Here is a 22,698-nt window from a genome sequence, read left to right on the forward strand (position 1 = left end):
CTAAGCCTGGTTCATTTAAAAAAAAAAGTCAGTCTGTCCACAGACTGGCTGGACAGACAAGAGCACTTTTCGGTGACCACGCCACCGGCTGCACTGAAGCACCTTTCCGACAGCACGCTGGAAGGCGGGCAGGACAGCACTTTCAGGGCGTACTGCGCCAGCTCACTTCAGATATCTAGGTGCTTGACCCAGTAATCCAAGGGGTCCACAGGGGTGTTGGTGCCGGATGCTGCTGCAGGCACCTCCTCTGTAGGCAGTGGTACTGGTGTGGCGTAGAGCGCCTTTGTCAGAGACATCAGGTTTGTTGGGTGCCTGCTGCTGCTGGATGCAGGCGCCTGCTGCTGTGCTTGCTGGACTGTGACAGCAGGGGGGTGGGAGTCTGGGGGAAGGCTTCCTCCAAGCGCTGATCCAGAATCCGCTGCAAGTCCCTTATTCGGCGCACAGGGTCTCCTCCTACAGGGAGGAACTGAGCCAGCTTCCCCTTCAGCCGTGGGTCCAGCATCAGGGTGATCCAGATGTCCTCCCGAGCACGCATCTGCTTCAACCTTGGGTCTTTGTGCAGGCACTGCAGCATGTGCGCTGCCATCTCTGCTGACACATACTTGTCTTCATCACCCCCAGTTCTGTCGTCCTCCTCTGATTCCTGATGATCCTCCTGCTCTCTCCACCCCCGCACCACTGCAGCTGCACTCCGCTGTGCCCCCTCCTCTTCAAGTCCTCAACCTCCTCCTCCTGCTGAACAGAGGTGGACTGTGAAGGTTGCTGCTGCTGCTCCTGCTGGATCAAGGCTGCCTCTCCCACTTCCAGCAGAGCATCTGAATGCCTTGTCCAGCATGCACACCATGGTCACCCACTCACACAGTGACACATGGTCCCAGCTGACCATGTTGGTGGCCTCCAGGAAGGGTGCCAGCACCAAGCACACCAGCTGCATTTTTCCCCACTCAGCAGGGCGGATGAGGTCCGGGAGGTGGGTGGTGCCGGTCCCAGACAAGTTGGCCTCCATGGTGGCTTTGTCCAGGTAGTGGTTGACAGCCCGCCTCTGTTCAACCAGATGTTCCAACATTGCCAGGGTGGAATTCCAGCGTGTTGGAATGTCTATGATGAGCCGGTGCCGTGGGAGGTTCAGCTCCAGCTGCACAGCTTCCAGGGACGCTGTAGCACCACCCGAGCGGCGAAAATGACCCACGATTTTCCTTGCCGCTCCCAAAATAGTGTCCATCCCCTGGTAGGTGCGCAGGAATTTCTGCATCACCAGGTTCAGAATGTGGGCCAGACAGGGGATGTGGGTGAGGTTTCCCCAGTGGTTTGCCAGGTTTGCCCCATTGTCGGCCACCACCTCTCTGACTTTCAGGCCACTGGGGGTCAGACAACTCCTCTCCTGCTCTCGGAGCCTGGCCAGGATGTGGTCTGTCGTAAGTTTGTTCTTCCCCAGGGTGACCATCTGCAGCAGCGCTTGGCAGTGGTGGGCCTTCACGCTGCTGAGGCAGGGGTGTTTGGCAGCGGGTTCGCCGGAGGATGGAACCGGATCAGAGGTGGAACCTGCTGCACTTCCCCTGACCCTGCTGCGGGGTGGCACCACCCACTGGGGTGATGATGCTGCTGTCCCCTCCTCACCCCCTTCCACCAAACTGACCCAGTGCGCTGTGAGCGACAGATAGCAGCCTGTCCCGAACCTGCTGTTCCAGGAGTCCATGGTCACATGGACCCGCTCACCCACCGCATGATCCAGCCCACTCTCCACGTTGGCCTCCACAAACTGGTGCAGTGCTGAGATGGGCGTGCGTGCGTAGTAGTGCCAGCTGGGAATTAGCCCCTCCTGCACAAACGAGTACGGGAGGAGCTGGGAGGACATGGCCCGTGTAAGCAAGCCGTTGAGCTAGCGTATGTGACGGCTGCCGGGAGGATGAGCCCTGACCACGAACGACTCGCTCAGCAGGGGGTGGTGGCGTTTTTGGCTTGCACGGGAAGCCGAGGAGGGAGCAGAGGAGACCACTGAGGAGGACTGGCTCCGGTTTGTGCTTATTGGCCAGATGGTTGATGAAGCTGGAGGTGCCATAGTTGGAGGGGTTAGACCCTCTGCTCATCTTCACATGACACACATTACAAGTTACAAACTTGCTTTTAAGTGAGGGCAGATGAAAAAACTGCCATATTGGGGATTGCAGTTGGCCATTACGTCGCGCAGAATGGGCTGCTGCTTTTCTCCCAGTGGTGGTTGGGGCCTGGGGTTGAGTGGTGCGGCTGATTGTAGTAGTGGCAGATGGAGCAGCAGGCTGTGGGTCATGCATTCAATGCCCACTGCTGCTCCTGCCAATCCCTGCAATGCTGATCCTACAACCTGCATACCAGACCCACTGAATCATCATCATCCTCCTCCTCCTCCTCAGAGCTGAAATCCCCCTCCTGTGGATGGTAGTCCTGGTCCTTCACCTCATCATCAGCATCAAACTCCCCCCTCCTCGAACAACTGCTGGGATGATGAGCCCACCCCAAACCCCTGTTTTGCTGAGTCTGATACATCATGGACGACGGACCTCCCCCCCCCCCCCAAATTACTGTCGCCATCTCAGACTCTTCCACAAAGCCCATTGCGTCCAGAATGTGTTTTGTAGGGCTGGTGGTGGCCTGCTCGTCATCCACCATCAGCTGCATCACAGGCGCGGCATCTCTCTCCTCCAATTTGTGCCACTGACCCTGCTTGAAAATGGCCGCTACATGCTGCTGTGTCTCTGCAGCGTGACTCCCCCTAACAGCTGGACGGCAAAATGGAGACTGATGCGGAAGAACTGCTGACGGGAGGCCGCAATGTTGCTCCCTCTCCTCTTGGCCTTGCTGCCCCTCGCCCGGCTGCCAGTGCCAGACATCGTACAAGATAATGTGATGTGAGTCACAGATGATGTAGGGTACTTGTCCTTTATTAATAGCGGGCTTGGACTGTGAATCAGCACGGAGTGGCAGACAGCAGAGTAGAACAAGACACACTGACACTGCTCAGTCAGCAGCACAGCAGCACTGCAATAATATGTAGCTAACACAGTACTACTGACTCTCTAACAACTAAAGCACTGCAGCTAGTAACTACACAATAACACAGTAATCCTTCCTATACTGTAACTACTAGCTAGCTAAGGCTAATAGCAGGCCAGCCAGCAGTAGGAGGCCTGGACTGTGCACAGCACACACAGACACAGGACCTAACTAGCAGGCAGCTGCTGCAGCAGCTGACTGACTGACACTAACAAATTACACAGACTAGCTAACTACAACACAATATAACAGTAGTGTAGTGAAGGTGTTTATGTGTAAAAACGCTGGGTTTAACAGTCTGATAATGTGCTTTCTTAGCCAGAGACACTGGAGTTGTCTCTCAGTGGCAGTCACAAAGCAAGGACGAGCTTCTCATCATGGCCCCCCTCCTTATATACAGGAGGGACTGGCCAAGGTTCCCCTCTGTGATTGGTTGCTTGGGCTTAGGCTGGGAGCCCTCTGATTGGCTCAGTGACATCATGGACGTCATCTCCATGGTAACAGTACCTGGATTCGGATATCCGACCGGTATCCGCAGATATCCAGGTATGCAACCAAATATCCGCGGGTTGTTATCTGGATTTTGGCCCAGGTATCCGGAATCCGAATCCGGTCGGATAGCTGAAAAAAGTTCGGATATCCGGGTTACCCGGATATCCGGAATCCTGATGAGCAGCACTGCCTGGAACGCACAGCCGGCGGAAGGAGGAAGCACCACCAGCAGTTCTGGTTGTGCAGTCTTGCTTTTAAAGTGTTCTGAAATTCAGCATTTCTTCTTTGGTCTAAAAGATTTATTGCCTTAAACCTACTACCAGAAAAAAATGTAGCAGAACAGCATTCAAACATTTAAACACAGCAATTTGTTTTGCAATGGAAAGCTCTTTCAGCTTATGATCCACATCCGAAGAAGTGATAACATTATCGTTTGTTTAAATTCCTCAGTTGATACAATCAGTTTAAGCCAGCCACTTGCAGAAATGGAACTGCTGGGAGCTGACAAGTAGAAGACATATGAGAAATTATCACTAGATAGCTGGCTGCTGTTTGTAATATATATATATATATATATATATATATATATATATATATATATATATATATATATATATATATATATTAATAAAATGCAATGGCAGCTTTCAGAGCGGATAAATTGTACTTTGTGACCTTGCAATTTGTAAACAGGCAATATTACTTGTTCACAAAAGCAAATATGATAACTGTATGGGTAATAAAGAGTAGGAAAACTTATTTTTATTGAATGTTATGTTAGTTTTATTCCACTTTAATGGCATAAATAGATTATTTGCATATTTGGAAGAGATTTATCATGGGAAATCACAGTTGCTCACTTATAGCTGAATTATTGCAGATACCTTCTGTTTTAAAGAGAACCCGAGCTGATGTGTAAAAAATGAAAAATAAACATACTACCTGACGCAGCTCATCTTCCAGGCCCTGACGCACCACTTTGCGCTGCTCCTCGCTGCTCCGTTTCGTTTGCCGGGTAAAGAAGAAGAAAAGGTCGCGACTCCGAAAGTATGTACGTGGTCACGGCACATGCCCAACTACAGTGCACGAGAGGGCATGAGCTTTGGGCAGGATCTGTAGCTCCTGTCATGCGGTTTTTTTTCTTTGCACAAACGGGGGGTGGGGAAGAGGCGGTAAAGGGGCGTTCCTGAGAGGGCGTTCTGCAGGAGTTGCTCTCAGGGAAAAGTACGCTTCTTCTGCTACTCAAATGTCGACATTCTCCATGACGCAAATTTAAGGCAGTGCTGCAGCGGCCAGGGGGAACCAGTGAAAGTAAGGAAAGGACACAGAAGCATGTGCTGATATCACTAACATGCCTCTGTGTCCAAATCGTTGCAGACAGTTTGCCTCAGGTACACTTGCAGAAAGCAAAATTACCTTGAACATTACCATGTATAAGATATTTTTTCCCACACTTTGAGATCACACACTAAGAATTTATTTTTGTTACAGGCAAAAAGAGAATATGAAGAAAGGGGAGTTGCCACATACGGGAACAGTCCTATAAGAATCCTAAAATGCTTTGAGAAGAATGTGATAATTCAGAGTATTAAAAATACAACAGATCATGTCCTAAAAATAGAGAGATCACAAGATGTCAGATAAAATATTTCAAGAAACATGACTGAACTAAAAGTTTGGAAATATGATGTGTGTCACGAAGGGGAAAAAATGCTCAATATGAAGAACAACCACCAAGAGTTTGAAGAAAATACAGTATTAAATACAATTACAAGGAACTCTCATTTTATATCAGTTACATCCTTAAATACCATACATCTAGTCTAGGCTGAATTATTACCACAAATCACTTCTTGTAATCTTCCTGTAACCCTGTGGTTATGTGACAGGTTTTTTTTACCAGCATTTTGCAGCCATTGACTAACCTGCAAGACAAAGCATTCTGTGGCCCATATGCAATTAACTTTTTCTCCCGAGTTTTCTCCTAGGAGATAATTTTCAACTTATCAGCAATTTATAGTTGGAAAAGTACCCAAAGTTGGTAAAAACATACTATCAAAATTATTTTGAGTATTTTGTTTGCTGGCGATTTAAAAGGCATTTTATGACAAGGTGTGAAAATATCACCTAGGAGAAAATACAGGAGAAAAAGTCAGTTGCATATGGGCCTGTGTTTCATATCTGTGTCCAGATTTCTCTGTATGAATCACTGTGTTATTGGCATCAGAACTTTAGAGAATGCTTGAAAATGACGCTCACCTGTTGCAGGGAAACATCAGTCCCTTCACTGGCAGTATATGTATTATAGTTTGTGTTATGACCCTGGAATAAATGAAATGAGATGTATAGAGCTGACTCTACAAAGTTTGGCAAATTATATGTATGTATCTAATTTTTATGAAGGTAGAGTTTCACTTTAAAGAGGTTCTTGGTATAGCTTTGTTTGGCATCAGGAGTTTAAGAAATGCATTTTGGCCTGTAGCTGAACTTTACACAAAATTATAATAAAATTTAAAGAAATGTGGTAATACCACTATTACAGTACTTGCGTGTTCCTAGGTGGGCCAAAGAAGTTTAAGGTTCGGTTCACAGTGGGACGCTGCGAAACTGCGTTATAAAATTTCATAACGCAGCTTACCGCACTGCAATGAAAAGTCTGTGACATTCACAGTGCAACATTAGCATTGCATGGTAACGTGTTGCGTTATTGTACCACACTGCTGCAGTGTGTTACCTCTAAACGTACATGTTACCAGGTACAGGAAAGCATACTTTTTATTGACTGTATGCTTTACTGTACCTACTTTATGGGACAGTAACACAGATTAAGAGTAGGTCCACACTAGGCACGGTTGCAGGACGGACGCTGCAGTCAGGGATCAGGGGAAGTACCACCCCTGATCAGTTTTCAAAAAAAGTGCATCAGTTTTGCATCAGTTTCCTTTCAGTTTTTTACCCCAAAAAACGGACAGAAAACGTCTATCATTAGGAAGGTAGTGGGAGAAGTTTTTGGGCCAATAATAAAGTTCAGGCTATCCGTTTTTTCATCCGTTTTTTGGTGCTATTTTGCCTGTGGAGATGGAGTTGCGTTTTCCCATTGCTTTTCACTACCATCCGTCTATCCGTGGTCCGTAAAGATGCAGCAATTTCGGACCTTCCGTTCAGGTATTGAAAACGGGTCCCTGCAAATGCAGACTGATCCGTTTTTTTTCTTGGGTGAGGACGGCTGCTATTTTTAACATTAGTATCCGGGACTCCGTTTTTCATCAGGGCTGAAAAACGCAGCCACGGATACGTTTCCGGACCTAGTGTAGACTAGGCCTAACACTTTTTTTATTGCGTTGCTTTGTAAAGTTGCATTGCAACTTTGCAACACAATGTCCTACTGTGAACCTAGCCTCAAGGTTTGTGGAGTTCAGCCTTTGCAAGAGGAACATGTAAGCACAATCAAATAACATCTGCATTTTTCTGACTTGTTATATTCAGAAGATATACTAATACTACTCCAGGAACTATACATACAGAACATTTAGCTTTTGCAAAGGATTACAGGAGTTATTAATAATATGGGTTATTCGATTTCCATCTCAGAACATTGAAACTGGAGTTACAGTTTAAAGACTAGTGCACAAAACTGGAGGGCTGGAAATGTAATTGCATTTTAATTGAGAAAAACAGCCTCCTTGGGTCAACCCTATGCATTGTAAAAAAAAAAATTATCACAAATGAGTTCAGCTTCTTACTTTGTTTACATGCAGACATATGGACACGGCTATGCAAAAAAATCTTGAAGGGGTGTTGCCCTTCTGCAATACTTTATTAGCTCTAGGTCTTCAAAACACAGCAATTTGCTTTACTTAAAGAGGATCTGTTGTGAAAATAACTTAATGAGAAAAGTGCTTAATTTTTACAATAATTTATAAATGATTTAGTCAATGTTTGCCCATTGTAAAATCTTTCCTTTCCCTTATTTACATTTTGACATTTATCACATAGCGACATCTTTACTGCTGACCGGTAATGTCTGTGGAAAGAGATGTTGCATTTTTGATAGTGTTGTTCCCACAATGCAACAAGGCTTCCACAGTGCGATGTCCAATGCGTAGTGGGGTAGTGGATAAACCCCAGGGTGCGATCAGGCCACCTTAGTTTACTCAGCTGCTGCCTAATGTAAGCCACTGAAAAGATAAAACAAAGAGGAAGGGGTGCTCAGAGATTCCATTCAAACTAGTGGGTCTTCCCAACAGTCAGATCTCACCTTGATCAAAAACGGCTAGCACAGCATACTTAGCCACAATACGCCTCTGTCCCACTTACACCCGGGGACCGGGCTCTCCACGACCGCCGGCCGGATGTGACGTCAGCGCACCCAGGATCCTCGTTGTGACGGGATACACAGCCACCAGGAAATCTGCTCTACTGGAGCCAATCGGGTGCAGTGAGCAGCGCCTGGATTGTCGTTTAATGTCATTTGCAAGCAGAGCTAATCTGGGCAGTAATAAATTAATAAAATTGGCAGTAAAAAAGTAGGAATTTATTAAAAATGACCATGCGTTATGCGGAGGACCTCCCTCCGCTTTTTTAAGTCAATAATCTACATTTACAATGGTATAGAAACATTTTATGCAGTCCACATGCATACAAAGTGAGAAACTGGCCAATCAACAATGCATGGGAGGGGGAGGAAAGGGACCATATTACTCCTATTAGCTGGGAATTAATACATTACCTCTAATATAACCACATGTAAAGGGCAATTTAGAAAGCCTGCAAAATATAATAGGACATTAGAACCAGGACATTAAAACTGAGGAATAAAAAAACCCCAATAGATAGAATAAAATTTGTCAATTTGTCCTAACCATCTACATATAAGCCCACACACGTGTATAGACCAAATAAAACATGTGTGCGCTCTGGTATACAGATCGTCCATCCAAACGAATACAATAAAATTATTGCCATATATTCCAATAACATATAGGGCCCGATCCACAAAAGAGCGCCAACCGACAGCACGGCCACCCCGCACAAACCCCCACGCCCTGCGCGAAACGACAACGCCCCCGCACGCAAATGCAAACCCCGCATGCAAACTATATCGGTCTCGCGTGAAAATCCGCTCCCGCGCGTGAAATCGCAAATCTTACTAAAAGGGACTTTGCTTAAAAATAATAATACTATAGTAATAAGGGAGTCAGACAGGGGGGGGGGGGGGTTGGTAGTACAGGACCGTGAGGTATATGTGAGAGAAGCCCTAAGATTATTGGAAGACCCTTTATATTACAGAAAACTTTCATACGATCCTACTGGCCAGTTTTTTAAAAAATGTAGGGTTCTAATTGGCCGGGTTTTTTCCGATGGAATACTAAAAACTGATGAATACAATTATCTTAATATTACATAGTTACATAGATTTTTTGGTTGAAAAAAGACATACGTCCATCGAGTTCAACCAGTATTCAACCATTATTGAGGCCCCCAAGGTCCCCTTCTTTTATCACCTTCCTAAGGTGCATAAAAATACCACTAATCCCCCTGGCAGACCCATAATTGCGGGGATGGAGTCGATTACTAGTGGCCTTTCTCAGTACATTGACCTTCACCTGCAGAAATTCATCTGCCAACTCCCTGCATATCTCAAAGATACGACACACACTATACAAGTACTACAGGAGATTAGTTGGTCTCTGCCCACATATAGATGTGCCACTCTAGATGTGAGTGCCCTCTATACAATTATACCCCATGATTTGGGTTTGAGAGCCATTAATTATTATTTGGAGGGAGATCCATTGATGCCTGATAAACAGAAGCAGTTTATACTTGAGTCTATAGAATTTACATTGAGAAGTAATTATTTCATGTTTTTGGATTCATTTTACCTACAGCTGCGGGGGAAGGTAATGGGGACGAGGATCGCTCTGGCCTTCGTCAATCTGTATATGGGCTGGCTGGAGGAACAACAGGTGTGGCCTTCTGCCAACCAGTTCCATGCGAAGCTCGTCCTCCATCGCCGTTTCATTGATTATATATTAATCATATGGGAGGGCTCAATGGGGAACCTGTTGAGATCCGTGGAATATTTGAATGGGAATGAATTAGGTTTATCATTCACCATGGAAACAGATACTTTAAAGGGTACACTTTCTGGATTTGGAAATACAGGTGGACCCCCGGAGTGCTGTAATTAGCACTATCAATTACTTCAAACCCACGGATCGTAATGGGTATTTGGACTTTCATAGTGCCCTTTATAAACCGTGGCTGTAAAATGTGCCATTTGGCCGGTTCAAAGGACTGCCCCGAAATTGCACTAATAATGGGAATTTTCATCGACCGTCAGCAATTCTAAAATCTAGGATCATGGAAAAACATTACCCTAATGCTTTGGTGGAATCAGCTTGTGAGAGATCCTCCACTCTCTCACAGCAAGAGTGTCTCATAACGAAAGAATTAAGTAATAGAACCAATATAGATATGGCCAATTCCATCACTAATCGCCTACCCATTGTCGTTAACTTTTCTGGACAGGCCAGTGAGTTTAAAAAGATTTTTGATAAGTACTGGCCAGTCCTATTAACCACTTGCCGACCGCCCACAGCCCATGGGCGGCGGCAAAGTGGACGCCTAAAGGACCGCAATACGCCTTCAGGCGGCGCGTCCTTTAGGCATGCCGGGGGAGCGATCGCGTCATTGATGACGCGCGCTTCCCCCGGCAACTGGCTCCGCCCACCCGCCGTAACATCCCGCCGGCCATACGGAAGCGCCGGCGGGATGTTAACCCCGCGATCGCCGCTACAAAGTGTATAATACACTTTGTAATGTATACAAAGTGTATTATACAGGCTGCCTCCTGCCCTGGTGGTCCCAGTGTCCGAGGGACCACCAGGGCAGGCTGCAGCCACCCTAGTCTGCACCCAAACACACTGATCTGCCCCCCCCCCCGCCCACTGATCGCCCACAGCACCCCTCAAACCCCCCCCTGCCCACCCCCCAGACCCCTGTTTGCACCCAATCACCCCCCTAATAACCCATCAATCACTCCCTGTCACTATCTGTCAACGCTATTTTTTTTTTATCCCCCCCCCTGCCCCCTGCCCCCTCCTGATCACCCCCCCACCCCTCAGATTCTCCCCAGACCCCCCCCCCCCCCTGTGTACTGTATGCATCTATCTTCCCTGATAACCTGTCAATCACCCATCAATCACCCATCAATCACCCCCTGTCACTGCCACCCAACAATCAGCCCCTAACCTGCCCCTTGCGGGCAATCTGATCACCCACCCACACCAATAGATCGCCCGCAGATCCGACATCAGATCACCTCCCAAATCCATTGTTTACATCTATTCTCTCCTCTAAACACCCACTAATTACCCATCAATCACCCATCAATCACCCCCTATCACCACCTGTCACTTTTACCTATCAGATCAGACCCTAATCTGCCCCTTGCGGGCACCCAATCACCCGCCAACACGCTCAGATTGCCCTCTGACCCCCCTTATCAATTCGCCAGTGCATTAATTACATCTGTTCTTCCCTATAATAACCCACTGATCACCTGTCAATCACCTGCCAATCACCCATCAATCACCCCCTGTCACCCCCTGTCACTGCCACCCATCAATCAGCCCCTAACCTGCCCCTTGCGGGCAATCTGATCACCCACCCACACCATTAGATCGCCCGCAAACCCGCCGTCAGATTACCTCCCAAATGTATTGTTTACATCTGTTATCTTCTCTAAACACCCACTAATTACCCATCAATCACCCCCTATCACCACCTGTCACTGTTACCTATCAGATCAGACCCTAAGCTGCCCCTTGCGGGCACCCAATCACCCGCCCACACGCTCAGATTGCCCTCAGACCCCCCCTTATCAATTCACCAGTGCATTAATTACATCTGTCCTGACCTGTAATAACCCACTGATCACCTGCCAATCACCTATCACCCATCAATCACCCCCTGTCACTGCCACCCAACAATCAGCCCCTAACCTGCCCCTTGCGGGCAAACTGATCACCCACCCACACCAATAGATTGCCCGCAGATCCGACATCAGATCACCACCCAAGCGCAGTGTTTCCATCTATTCTCTCCTCTAAACACTCACTAATTACCCATCAATCACCTATCAATCACCCCCTATCGCCACCTGTCACTGTTACCCATCAGATCAGACCCTAATCTGCCCCTTGCGGGCACCCAATCACCCGCCTACACGCTCAGATTGCCCTCAGACCCCCCCTTATCAATTCGCCAGGGCATTATTTACATCTGTCCTTCCCTGTAATAACCCACTGATCACCTGTCAATCACCTGTCAATCACCCATCAATCACCCCCTGTCACTGCCACCCATCAATCACCCCTGTCACTGCCACCCATCAATCAGCCCCTAACCTGCCCCTTGCGGGCAAACTGATCACCCACCCACACCAATAGATCGCCCGCAGATCCGACATCCGATCACCTCCCAAGTGCAGTGTTCACATCTGTTCTCTACCCTAAACACCTACTAATTACCCATCAATCACCCCCTGTCACTGCTACCTATCAGATTAGACCCCTATCTGCCCCTAGGGCACTCAATCACCCGCCCACACCCTCAGAATGCCCTCAGACCCCAGCCCTGATCACCTCGCCAGTGCATTGCTTGCATCTATTCCCCCCTCTAATCACACCTTGAGACACCCATCAATCACCTCCTGTCACCCCCTAGCACACCTACCCATCAGATCAGGCCCTAATTTGCCCCGTGTGGGCTCCTGATCACTCGGCCAAACCCTCAGATCCCCCTCAGACCCCCTTCCGATCACCTCCCCAGTGCATTGATTGCATCTATTTTCCCCTCTAACCACCCCCTGAGACACCCATCAATCACCTCCTGTCACCCCCCTAGCACTCCTATCCATCAGATCAGGCCCAATACAACCTGTCATCTAAAAGGCCACCCTGCTTATGACCGGTTCCACAAAATTCGCCCCCTCATAGACCACCTGTCATCAAAATTTGCAGATGCTTATACCCCTGAACAGTCATTTTGAGACATTTGGTTTCCAGACTACTCACGGTTTTGGGCCCGTAAAATGCCAGGGCGGTATAGGAACCCCACAAGTGACCCCATTTTAGAAAAAAAGACACCCCAAGGTATTCTGTTAGGTGTATGACGAGTTCATAGAAGATTTTATGTTTTGTCAAAAGTTAGCGGAAATTGATTTTTATTGGGTTTTTTTCACAAAGTGTCATATTTCACTAACTTGTGACAAAAAATAAAATCTTCTATGAACTCGCCATACACCTAACGGAATACCTTGGGGTGTCTTCTTTCTAAAATGGGGTCACTTGTGGGGTTCCTATACTGCCCTGGCATTTTAGGGGCCCTAAACCGCAAGGAGTAGTCTAGAAAACAAATGTCTCAAAATGACCCGTGAATAGGACGTTGGGCCCCTTAGCGCACCTAGGCTGCAAAAAAGTGTCACACATGTGGTACCGCTGTACTCAGGAAAAGTAGTATAATGTGTTTTGGGGTGTATTTTTACACATACCCATGCTGGGTGGGAGAAATTTCTATGTAAATGGTCAATTGTGTGTAAAACAAATCAAACAATTGTCATTTACAGAGATATTTCTCCCACTTAGCATGGGTATGTGTAAAAATACACCCCAAAACACATTATACTACTTCTCCTGAGTACGGCGGTACCACATGTGTGGCACTTTTTTACACCCTAAGTACGCTAAGGGGCCCAAAGTCCAATGAGTACCTTTAGGATTTCACAGGTCATTTTGCGACATTTGGTTTCAAGACTACTCCTCACGGTTTAGGGCCCCTAAAATGCCAGGGCAGTATAGTAACCCCACAAATGACCCCATTCTAGAAAGAAGACACCCAAAGGTATTCCGTTAGGAGTATGGTGAGTTCATAGAAGATTTTATTTTTTGTCAAAAGTTAGCGGAAAATTGATTTTTATTGTTTTTTTCACAAAGTGTCATTTTCCACTAACTTGTGACAAAAAATAAAATCTTCTATGAACTCACCATACTCCTAACGGAATACCTTGGGGTGTCTTCTTTCTAAAATGGGGTCATTTGTGGGGTTCCTATACTGAACTGGCATTTTAGGGGCCCTAAACCGTGAGGAGTAGTCTGGAAATCAAATTTCGCAAAATGACCTGTGAAGTCCTAAAGGTACTCATTGGACTTTGGGCCCTTTAGCGCAGTTAGGGTGCAAAAAAGTGCCACACATGTGGTATTGCCATACTCGGGAGAAGTAGTACAATGTGTTTTGGGGTGTATTTTTACACATACCCATGCTGGGTGGGAGAAATACCTCTGTAAATGACAATCTTTTGATTTTTTTACACACAATTGTCCATTTACAGAGTTATTTCTCCCACCCAGCATGGGTATGTGTAAAAATACACCCCAAAACACATTGTACTACTTCTCCCGAGTACGGCGATACCACATGTGTGGCACTTTTTTGCACCCTAACTGCGCTAAAGGGCCCAAAGTCCAATGAGTACCTTTAGGATTTCACAGGTCATTTTGCGGAATTTGATTTCCAGACTACTCCTCACGGTTTAGGGCCCCTAAATTGCCAGGGCAGTATAGGAACCCCACAAATGACCCCATTTTAGAAAGAAGACACCTCAAGGTATTCCGTTAGGAGTATGGTGAGTTCATAGAAGATTTTATTTTTTGTCACAAGTTAGTGGAAAATGACACTTTGTGAAAAAAACAATAAAAATCAATTTTCCGCTAACTTTTGACAAAAAATAAAATCTTCTATGAACTCACCATACTCCTAACGGAATACCTTGGGGTGTCTTCTTTCTAAAATGGGGTCATTTGTGGGGTTCCTATACTGCCCTGGCATTTTAGGGGCCCTAAACCGTGAGGAGTAGTCTGGAAATCAAATTCCGCAAAATGACTTGTGAAATCCTAAAGGTACTCATTGGACTTTGGGCCCTTTAGAGCAGTTAGGGTGCAAAAAAGTGCCACACATGTGGTATCGCCGTACTCGGGAGAAGTAGTACAATGTGTTTTGGGGTGTATTTTTACACATACCCATGCTGGGTGGGAGAAATAACTCTGTAAATGGACAATTGTGTGTAAAAAAAAATGAAAAAATTGTCATTTACAGAGATATTTCTCCCACCCAGCATGGGTATGTGTAAAAATACACCCCAAAACACATTCTACTACTTCTCTTGAGTACGGCAATACCACATGTGTGGCACTTTTTTGCAGCCTAACTGCGCTAAGGGGCCCAAAGTCCAATGAGCACCTTTAGGCTTTACAGGGGTGCTTACAAATTAGCACCCCCCAAAATGCGAGGACAGTAAACACACCCCACAAATGACCCCATTTTGGAAAGTAGACACTTCAAGGTATTCAGAGAGGGGCATGGTGAGTCCGTGGCAGATTTCATTTTTTTTTGTCGCAAGTTAGAAGAAATGGATTCTTTTTTTTTGTCACAAAGTGTCATTTTCCGCTTACTTGTGACAAAAAATAATATCTTCTATGAACTCACTATGCCTCTCAGTGAATACTTTGGGATGTCTTCTTTCCAAAATGGGGTCATTTGGGGGGTATTTATACTATCCTGGAATTCTAGCCCCTCATGAAACATGACAGGGGGTCAGAAAAGTCATAGATGCTTGAAAATGGGAAAATTCACTTTTTGCACCATAGTTTGTAAACGCTATAACTTTTACCCAAACCAATAAATATACACTGAATGGTTTTTTTTTTATCAAAAACATGTTTGTCCACATTTTTCGCGCTGCATGTATACAGAAATTTTACTTTGTTTGAAAATTGTCAGCACAGAAAGTTAAAAAAATCATTTTTTTGCCAAAATTCATGTCTTTTTTGATGAATATAATAAAAAGTAAAAATCGCAGGAGCAATCAAATAGCACCAAAAGAAAGCTTTATTAGTGACAAGAAAAGGAGCCAAAATTCATTTAGGTGGTAGGTTGTATGAGCGAGCAATAAACCGTGAAAGCTGCAGTGGTCTGAATGGAAAAAAAGTGGCCGGTCCTTAAGGGGTAGAAAGACTGTGGTCCTCAAGTGGTTAAGTGATCCTATACTGAAACAAGCCCTACCGCCAAAACCCCGGGTGGTCTTTAGAGGGGGAAAGCCCATCAGAGGCCATATAGCACCGAGTAGATTATTTTTGCAGAAAACACTAGGCAACACTCAAATACAGAATAAAAATCATACCTGAATAGGATGTTATTCTTGCAAGTCAAAACGATGTCTTTGTTGCAAAACAATAAACAACGGTGCACTTACATTCCAGACAAACTCTTCTGCGAAAATATCGCATAAAGAGTTATGTAACATGCCAAAGTACATACGTAGTCTATATGCTCACTTGTCCATGCAATCTTGCATATGTGGCTGCACTACCCAAAAGTTAGAAACCAGACTCAATAAGCATAGGTCCAATATAGCTAAGGGCGAAATGAAGCATGGAGTATCCAGCCATTTCCATTCGATACAGAGTAGGGATTTTGGGGGCTTGAAGGCAACCATTATACAGGGAGTGCAGAATTATTAGGCAAGTTGTATTTTTGAGGAATAATTTTATTATTGAACAACAACCATGTTCTCAATGAACCCAAAAAACTCATTAATATCAAAGCTGAATATTTTTAAAAGTAGTTTTTAGTTTGTTTTTAGTTTTAGCTATTTTAAGGGGATATCTGTGTGTGCAGGTGACTATTACTGTGCATAATTATTAGGCAACTAAACAAAAAACAAATATATACCCATTTAAATTATTTATTTTTACCAGTGAAACCAATATAACATCTCAACATTCACAAATATACATTTCTGACATTCAAAAACAAAACGAAAACAAATCGGTGACCAATATAGCCACCTTTCTATGCAAGGACACTCAAAAGCCTGCCATCCATGGATTCTGTCAGTGTTTTGATCATCAACATTGCGTGCAGCAGCAACCAAAGCCTCCCAGACACTGTTCAGAGAGGTGTACTGGTTTCCCTCCTTGTAAATATCACATTTTATGATGGACCACAGGTTCTCAATGGGGTTCCGATCTGGTGAACAAGGAGGCCATGTCATTAGTTTTTCTTCTTTTATACCCTTTCTTGCCAGCCACGCTTTGGAGTATTTGGACGCGTGTGATGGAGCATTGTCCTGCATGAAAATCATGTTTTTCTTGAAGGATGCAGACTCCTTCCTAATACCACTGCTTGAAGAAGGTGTCTTCCAGAAACTGGCAGTAGGACTGGGACTCCATCCTCAACCCGAAAAGGCCTCACAAGCTCATCTTTGATGATACCAGCCCAAACCAGTACTCCACCTCCACCTTGCTGGCGTCTGAGTCGGACTGGAGCTCTCTGCCCTTTACCAATCCAGCCACGGGCCCATCCATCTGGCCCATCAAGACTCACTCTCATTTCATCAGTCCATAAAACCTTAGAAAAATCAGTCTAGAGATATTTCTTGGCCCAGTCTTGACGTTTCAGCTTGTGTGTCTTGTTCAGTGGTGGTCGTCTTTCAGCCTTTCTTACCTTGGCCATGTCTCTGAGTATTGCACACCTTGTGCTTTTGGGCACTCCAGTGATGTTGCAGCTCTGAAATATGGCCAAACTGGGGGCAAGTGGCATCTTGGCAGCTGCACGCTTGACTTTTCTCAGTTCATGGGCAGATATTTTGCGCCTTGGTTTTTCCACACGCTTCTTGCGACCCTGTTGACTATTTTGAATGAAACGATTGATTGTTCGATGATCATGCTTCAGAAGCTTTGCAATTTTAAGAGTGCTGCATCCCTCTGCAAGATATCTCACTATTTTTGACTTTTCTGAGCCTGTCAAGTCCTTCTTTTGACCCATTTTGCCAAAGGAAAGGAAGTTGCCTAATAATTATGCACACCTGATATAGGATGTTGATGTCATTAGACCACACCCCTTCTCATTACAGAGATGCACATCACCTAATATGCTTAATTGGTAGTAGGCTTTCGAGCCTATACAGCTTGGAGTAAGACAACATGCATAAAGAGGATGATGTGGTCAAAATACTCATTTGCCTAATAATTCTGCACTCCCTGTAGAACCGGTAGATCACCCTAACAAATATGAGAGGTACCGTGTCCTTTGTAGATGCGAGTCTTTCTGGATTCTAAAATTGGGCACCTTTGAACCAGGTGGCCTCAATAAGTGTTTAGAAGAAATGAGCCACTTAAAGCGGTATCGTCACCATAAAAATCAAATTTCAACAGCAACTGGTCTGAGTGTATTAAGTGATAAAGATGCTAATACTGCATTCAAAACGTTCAAAACTTTTTCTGCTGTTATGGTTTGGAGTTATCACATACTTAAGGAACACTGGCCCTTTAGTAGTCCGTGCCAAAGAATTGCATGCTGGGGGTTCTTTTGATCTATAATCTATTCCTCCTCTTCCCTTTATTTCCCTGCCAGCTGCTTATCTAAAACCTAATCCCCTACTCACTTGTGTTTACAAGCAAGGCTGAGGCGACTCAGCGATTGGAGGAGAGAAGAAAAAAAGTAGAGGGCAGAAATGACATAACGAGTTAGCCTTAACTGTGGACAAAAGACATGGCCCCCACCAGGAACAGAAATCTTGTCATTTACTATATAACATTCACTGAAATCAAAACGTGGACAGTATAATACATATGTTATGTAAGTAGATCAAATATTTATCTACTTATACAGTATATGTGTTTTTGTCCCTGGCATAGTATGGCTGATCCTACTGCTTTAAAACCTATTATACATTAATGTGATTCAGGCCCTATAGTACAATGTATCCCTCCACCACACTTGCCCCTCCCCTTCCCTCCTCCTACAACCCATATCATTTCCCATATAGTTCCCCCCCCCCTTTTTTCCCTATATATATATATATATATATATATATATATATATATATATATATATATATATATATATATATACACACATACAGTGGAGGAAATAATTATTTGACCCCTCACTGATTTTGTAAGTTTGTCCAATGACGAAGAAATGAAAAGTCTCAGAACAGTATCATATCAATGGTAGGTTTATTTTAACAGTGGCTGATAGCACATCAAAAAAACTGATTAGCATTTCATTGAGTGAAATAAGTTTTTGAACCCCCTACCAACCATTAAGAGTTCTGGCTCCCACAGAGTGGTTAGACACTTCTACTCAATTAGTCACCCTCATTAAGGACACCTGTCTTAACTAGTCACCTGTATAAAAGACACCTGTCCACAGAATCAATCAATCAAGCAGACTCCAAACTCTCCAACATGGGAAAGACCAAAGAGCTGTCCAAGGATGTCAGAGACAAAATTGTAGACCTGCACAAGGCTGGAATGGGCTACAAAACCATTAGCAAGAAGCTGGGAGAGAAGGTGACAACTGTTGGTGCGATTGTTCGAAAATGGAAGGAGCACAAAATGACCATCAATCGACCTCGCTCTGGGGCTCCACGCAAGATCTCACCTCGTGGGGTGTCAATGGTTCTGAGAAAGGTGAAAAAGCATTCCTAGAACTACACGGGAGGAGTTAGTGAATGACCTCAAATTAGCAGGGACCACAGTCACCAAGAAAACCATTGGAAACACATTACACCGCAATGGATTAAAATCCTGCAGGGCTCGCAAGGTCCCCCTGCTCAAGAAGGCACATGTGCAGGCCCGTCTGAAGTTTGCCAATGAACACCTGAATGATTCTGTGAGTGACTGGGAGAAGGTGCTGTGGTCTGATGAGACCAAAATAGAGCTCTTTGGCATTAACTCAACTCGCTGTGTTTGAAGGAAGAAAAATGCTGCCTATGACCCCCAAAACACCGTCCCCACCGTCAAGCATGGGGGTGGAAACATTTTTGCTTTGGGGGTGTTTTTCTGCTAAGGGCACAGGACAACTTAATCGCATTAATGGGAAAATGGACGGAGCCATGTATCGTGAAATCCTGAATGACAACCACCTTCCCTCTGCCAGGAAACTGAAAATGGGTCGTGGATGGGTGTTCCAGCACGACAATGACCCAAAACATACAGCAAAGGCAACAAAGGAGTGGCTCAAGAAGAAGCACATTAAGGTCATGGAGTGGCCTAGTCAGTCTCCGGACCTTAATCCAATAGAAAACCTATGGAGGGAGCTCAAGCTCAGAGTTGCACACAGACAGCCTCGAAACCTTAGGGATTTAGAGATGATCTGCAAAGAGGAGTGTACCAACGTTCCTCCTAAAATGTGTGCAAACTTGGTCATCAATTACAAGAAACGTTTGACCTCTGGGCTTGCAAACAAGGGTTTTTCCACTAAGTATTAAGTCTTTTATTGTTAGAGGGTTCAAAAACTTATTTCACTCAATGAAATGCAAATCAGTTGCTATCTTTTATTTAAGGTTATTTTTTTTGGATTTTCCTTTTGATGTGCTATCTGCCACTGTTAAAATAAACCTACCATTGAAATGATACTGTTCTGAGACTTTTCATTTCTTTGTCATTGGACAAACTTACAAAATCAGTGAGGGGTCAAATAATTATTTCCTCCACTGTATATATGCCTATAATTTTTATATTTGGTAATTTTTGATGACTGTGGGCTTGATTCGCGGGAGTGGGGATGGGCGGGGGTTGGCGCTGGCTGGCGGCGCGGCCGTTTTGTGCGGCCGTGTTTTTCGGGTTTGTGCGGTGGGGGATGTGTTTTCGCGCGCGGGCGTGGATTTTTAGCGCAAGACCGATATCGTTTGCGCACGGGGGTTTGCATTTGCACATGTGGGCGTTACATGGTTGTCGTTGTGCAAGGGGGTTCGCGGTCGCTCGGGGCGTGGGGGTTTGCGCGGGGGCGGCTGTGCTGTTGGTTGGCGCTCTTTTGTGGATTGGGCCCTATATGTTATTGGAATATATGGCAATAATTGTATTGTATTCGTTTGGATGGACGATCAGCATCGCATGTATACCAGAGCGCACACATGTCTTATTTGGTCTATACACGTGTGTGGGTTTATATGTAGATGGTTAGGACAAATTGACAAATTTTATTCTATCTATTGGGGGTTTTTATTCCTCAGTTTTAATGTCCTAGTTCTAATGTCCTATTATATTTTACAGTCTTTCTAAATTGCCCTTTACATGTGGTTATATTAGAGGTAATGTATTAGTTCCCAGCTAATAGGAGTTATACGGTCCCTTTCCTCCCCCTCCCATGCAATGTTGATTGGCCAGTTTCTTACTTTGTATGCGTGTGGACTGCATAAAATGTTTCTATACCATTGTAAATGTAGATTATTGACTTGAAAAAGCGGAGGGAGAACCTCCGCGTAACGCGTGGTCATTTTTAATAAATTCCTACTTTTTTACTGCCAATTTTATTAATTTATTACTGCCCCGATTAGCTCTGCTTGCAACTAACATTATACGCCAATCCAGGCGCTGCTCACTGATTGGTCCCAGTAGAGCAGATTTCCGGGTGGCTGAGTATCCCGTCACAACGAGGATCCTGGGTGCGCTGACTTCACATCCGGCCGGTGGTCGTGGAGAGCCCGGTCCCCGGGTGTAAGTGGGACAGGCGTATCGTGGTTGTGCTAGACGCTTTTGATCCAGGTGAGATCTGACTGTTGGGAAGACCCAATAGTTTGAACAGTGTGATGTCAGCACCCTGGTGCTGACATCACACTATGAGAGGGGTTTCACCACAATATCCGCCATACAGATCCTCCTGATGATCCGTTTGAGAAAAGGAAAAGATTTCTCATGGGAAAGGGGGTATCAGCTACTGATTGGGATGAAATTTAATCCTTGGTTATGGTTTCTCTTTAAGTTGCAAGATCAGACTTTAGGGGACATACAAGAGAAATCGCCATCAGGAGACTTGGACGCAGGATACAGCTGGTATATGGCTTATCCTGCTGCTGCACAAGTTCTGGCGACGTTAATTACTATTCCCCCTCCAGGTCCACAAGGATGGTGGGGAATGATGTAATTCGGCTTCCAGCTATTGCTGGTGGCCAAATTACAGTGTTTTAAAAATAACTTCAGCTCCGTCTTCTGATGGCGCCGAATTTGCTCACTATGTGCCTCTATAGCCGTAATTCCTATTACGGTGTATGGTGGTGCCCAAATCTCCTGCACTGGATTCCTAGTGTTGGTTTAGGGGCAACCAGTAAACTACATGGTACATTGCTGCAATATTGCCTAAAAGGTACTTTAACCACTTGCCGACCGCTGACAGCCGATCGGCGGACTTGACAACTGGGCCTAAAGGACCGCTGTCAGCCAATCGGCTGACCTGCGGCGGGGCGTGATTATGCGACGATCGCGTCACTGGTGACGCGATCAGCCACCGGGAATAGGATCCGCCCACCTGGCGCAGTAACCCGCCGTTCAGAAGCGCCAGCGGGTTTTTAACCCCTCGATCGCCGCATGTAAAGCGTATAATACGCTTTGTAATGTATACAAACTGTATTATACAGGCTGCCTCCTGCCCTGGTGGTCCCAGTGATCGAGGGACCATCAGGGCAGGCTGCAGCCACCCTAGTCTGTACCTAAACACACTGATCGCCCCCCCCCCCTGCCCCCTGATTGCCCACAGCACCCATCAGATCCCACCCCTCAGACCCCTGTTTGCACCCAATCACCCCCCTAATCACCCATCAATCACTCCCTGTCACTATCTGTCAACGCTATTTTTTTTATTAGGTCCTAAACTGCCCCCTGGGGGCTCCTGGTCACCCCCCCCCCCTCCCCCCACTGACAATTTGTTGATTTTTTTTTTACACACAATTGTCCATTTACAGAGATATTTCTCCCACCCAGCGTGTATGCCTAGCATTAGCCTGGCTTCAGGGGCATAAAGATATAATTTGCATATTCAGCAGTGGTACATTGTTACACACTTAAATCTGAATTATCACAAATACCTGACCCTGCAGCGTTCACCTACTCACTGCTTCCCTCTAACTTCCAACTCCCCCCCACCTACTAGCCATGGCCAAACCCCACATTCCAACAACCTTACTCAAAACTACATAAACGATGCTACAACTTCTTGTTGGAATGATACAATACTTTATTGTAACTGCCACAGCTTTTTCCTCCAAGAAAAATTTATAAATTAACATTAACTTTAATTAACATCAACTTTAATAACAAATTGCACACA

The 22,698-nt window shown here is 45.3% G+C and overlaps 1 protein-coding gene across 2 annotated transcripts in view; it reads left to right on the plus strand.

Annotated features, from left to right (window-relative positions):
• The window catches only part of RBMX2 (RNA binding motif protein X-linked 2), a 384,521-nt gene extending 378,653 nt beyond the window's left edge, over nt 1-5,868 (plus strand). For both annotated transcript variants that reach the window (XM_068248064.1, XM_068248063.1), the window contains exon 7: nt 5,014-5,868. In XM_068248064.1, the coding sequence (XP_068104165.1) occupies nt 5,014-5,030 (17 nt within the window). In that variant the 3' untranslated portion in view covers nt 5,031-5,868. The remainder of the gene's footprint in view (nt 1-5,013) is intronic.
• Nucleotides 5,869-22,698: the final 16,830 nt, after the last annotated feature.

The sequence above is a fragment of the Hyperolius riggenbachi genome, chromosome 8 (genome assembly GCF_040937935.1).
Source record: "Hyperolius riggenbachi isolate aHypRig1 chromosome 8, aHypRig1.pri, whole genome shotgun sequence".
NCBI lineage: Eukaryota > Metazoa > Chordata > Amphibia > Anura > Hyperoliidae > Hyperolius > Hyperolius riggenbachi.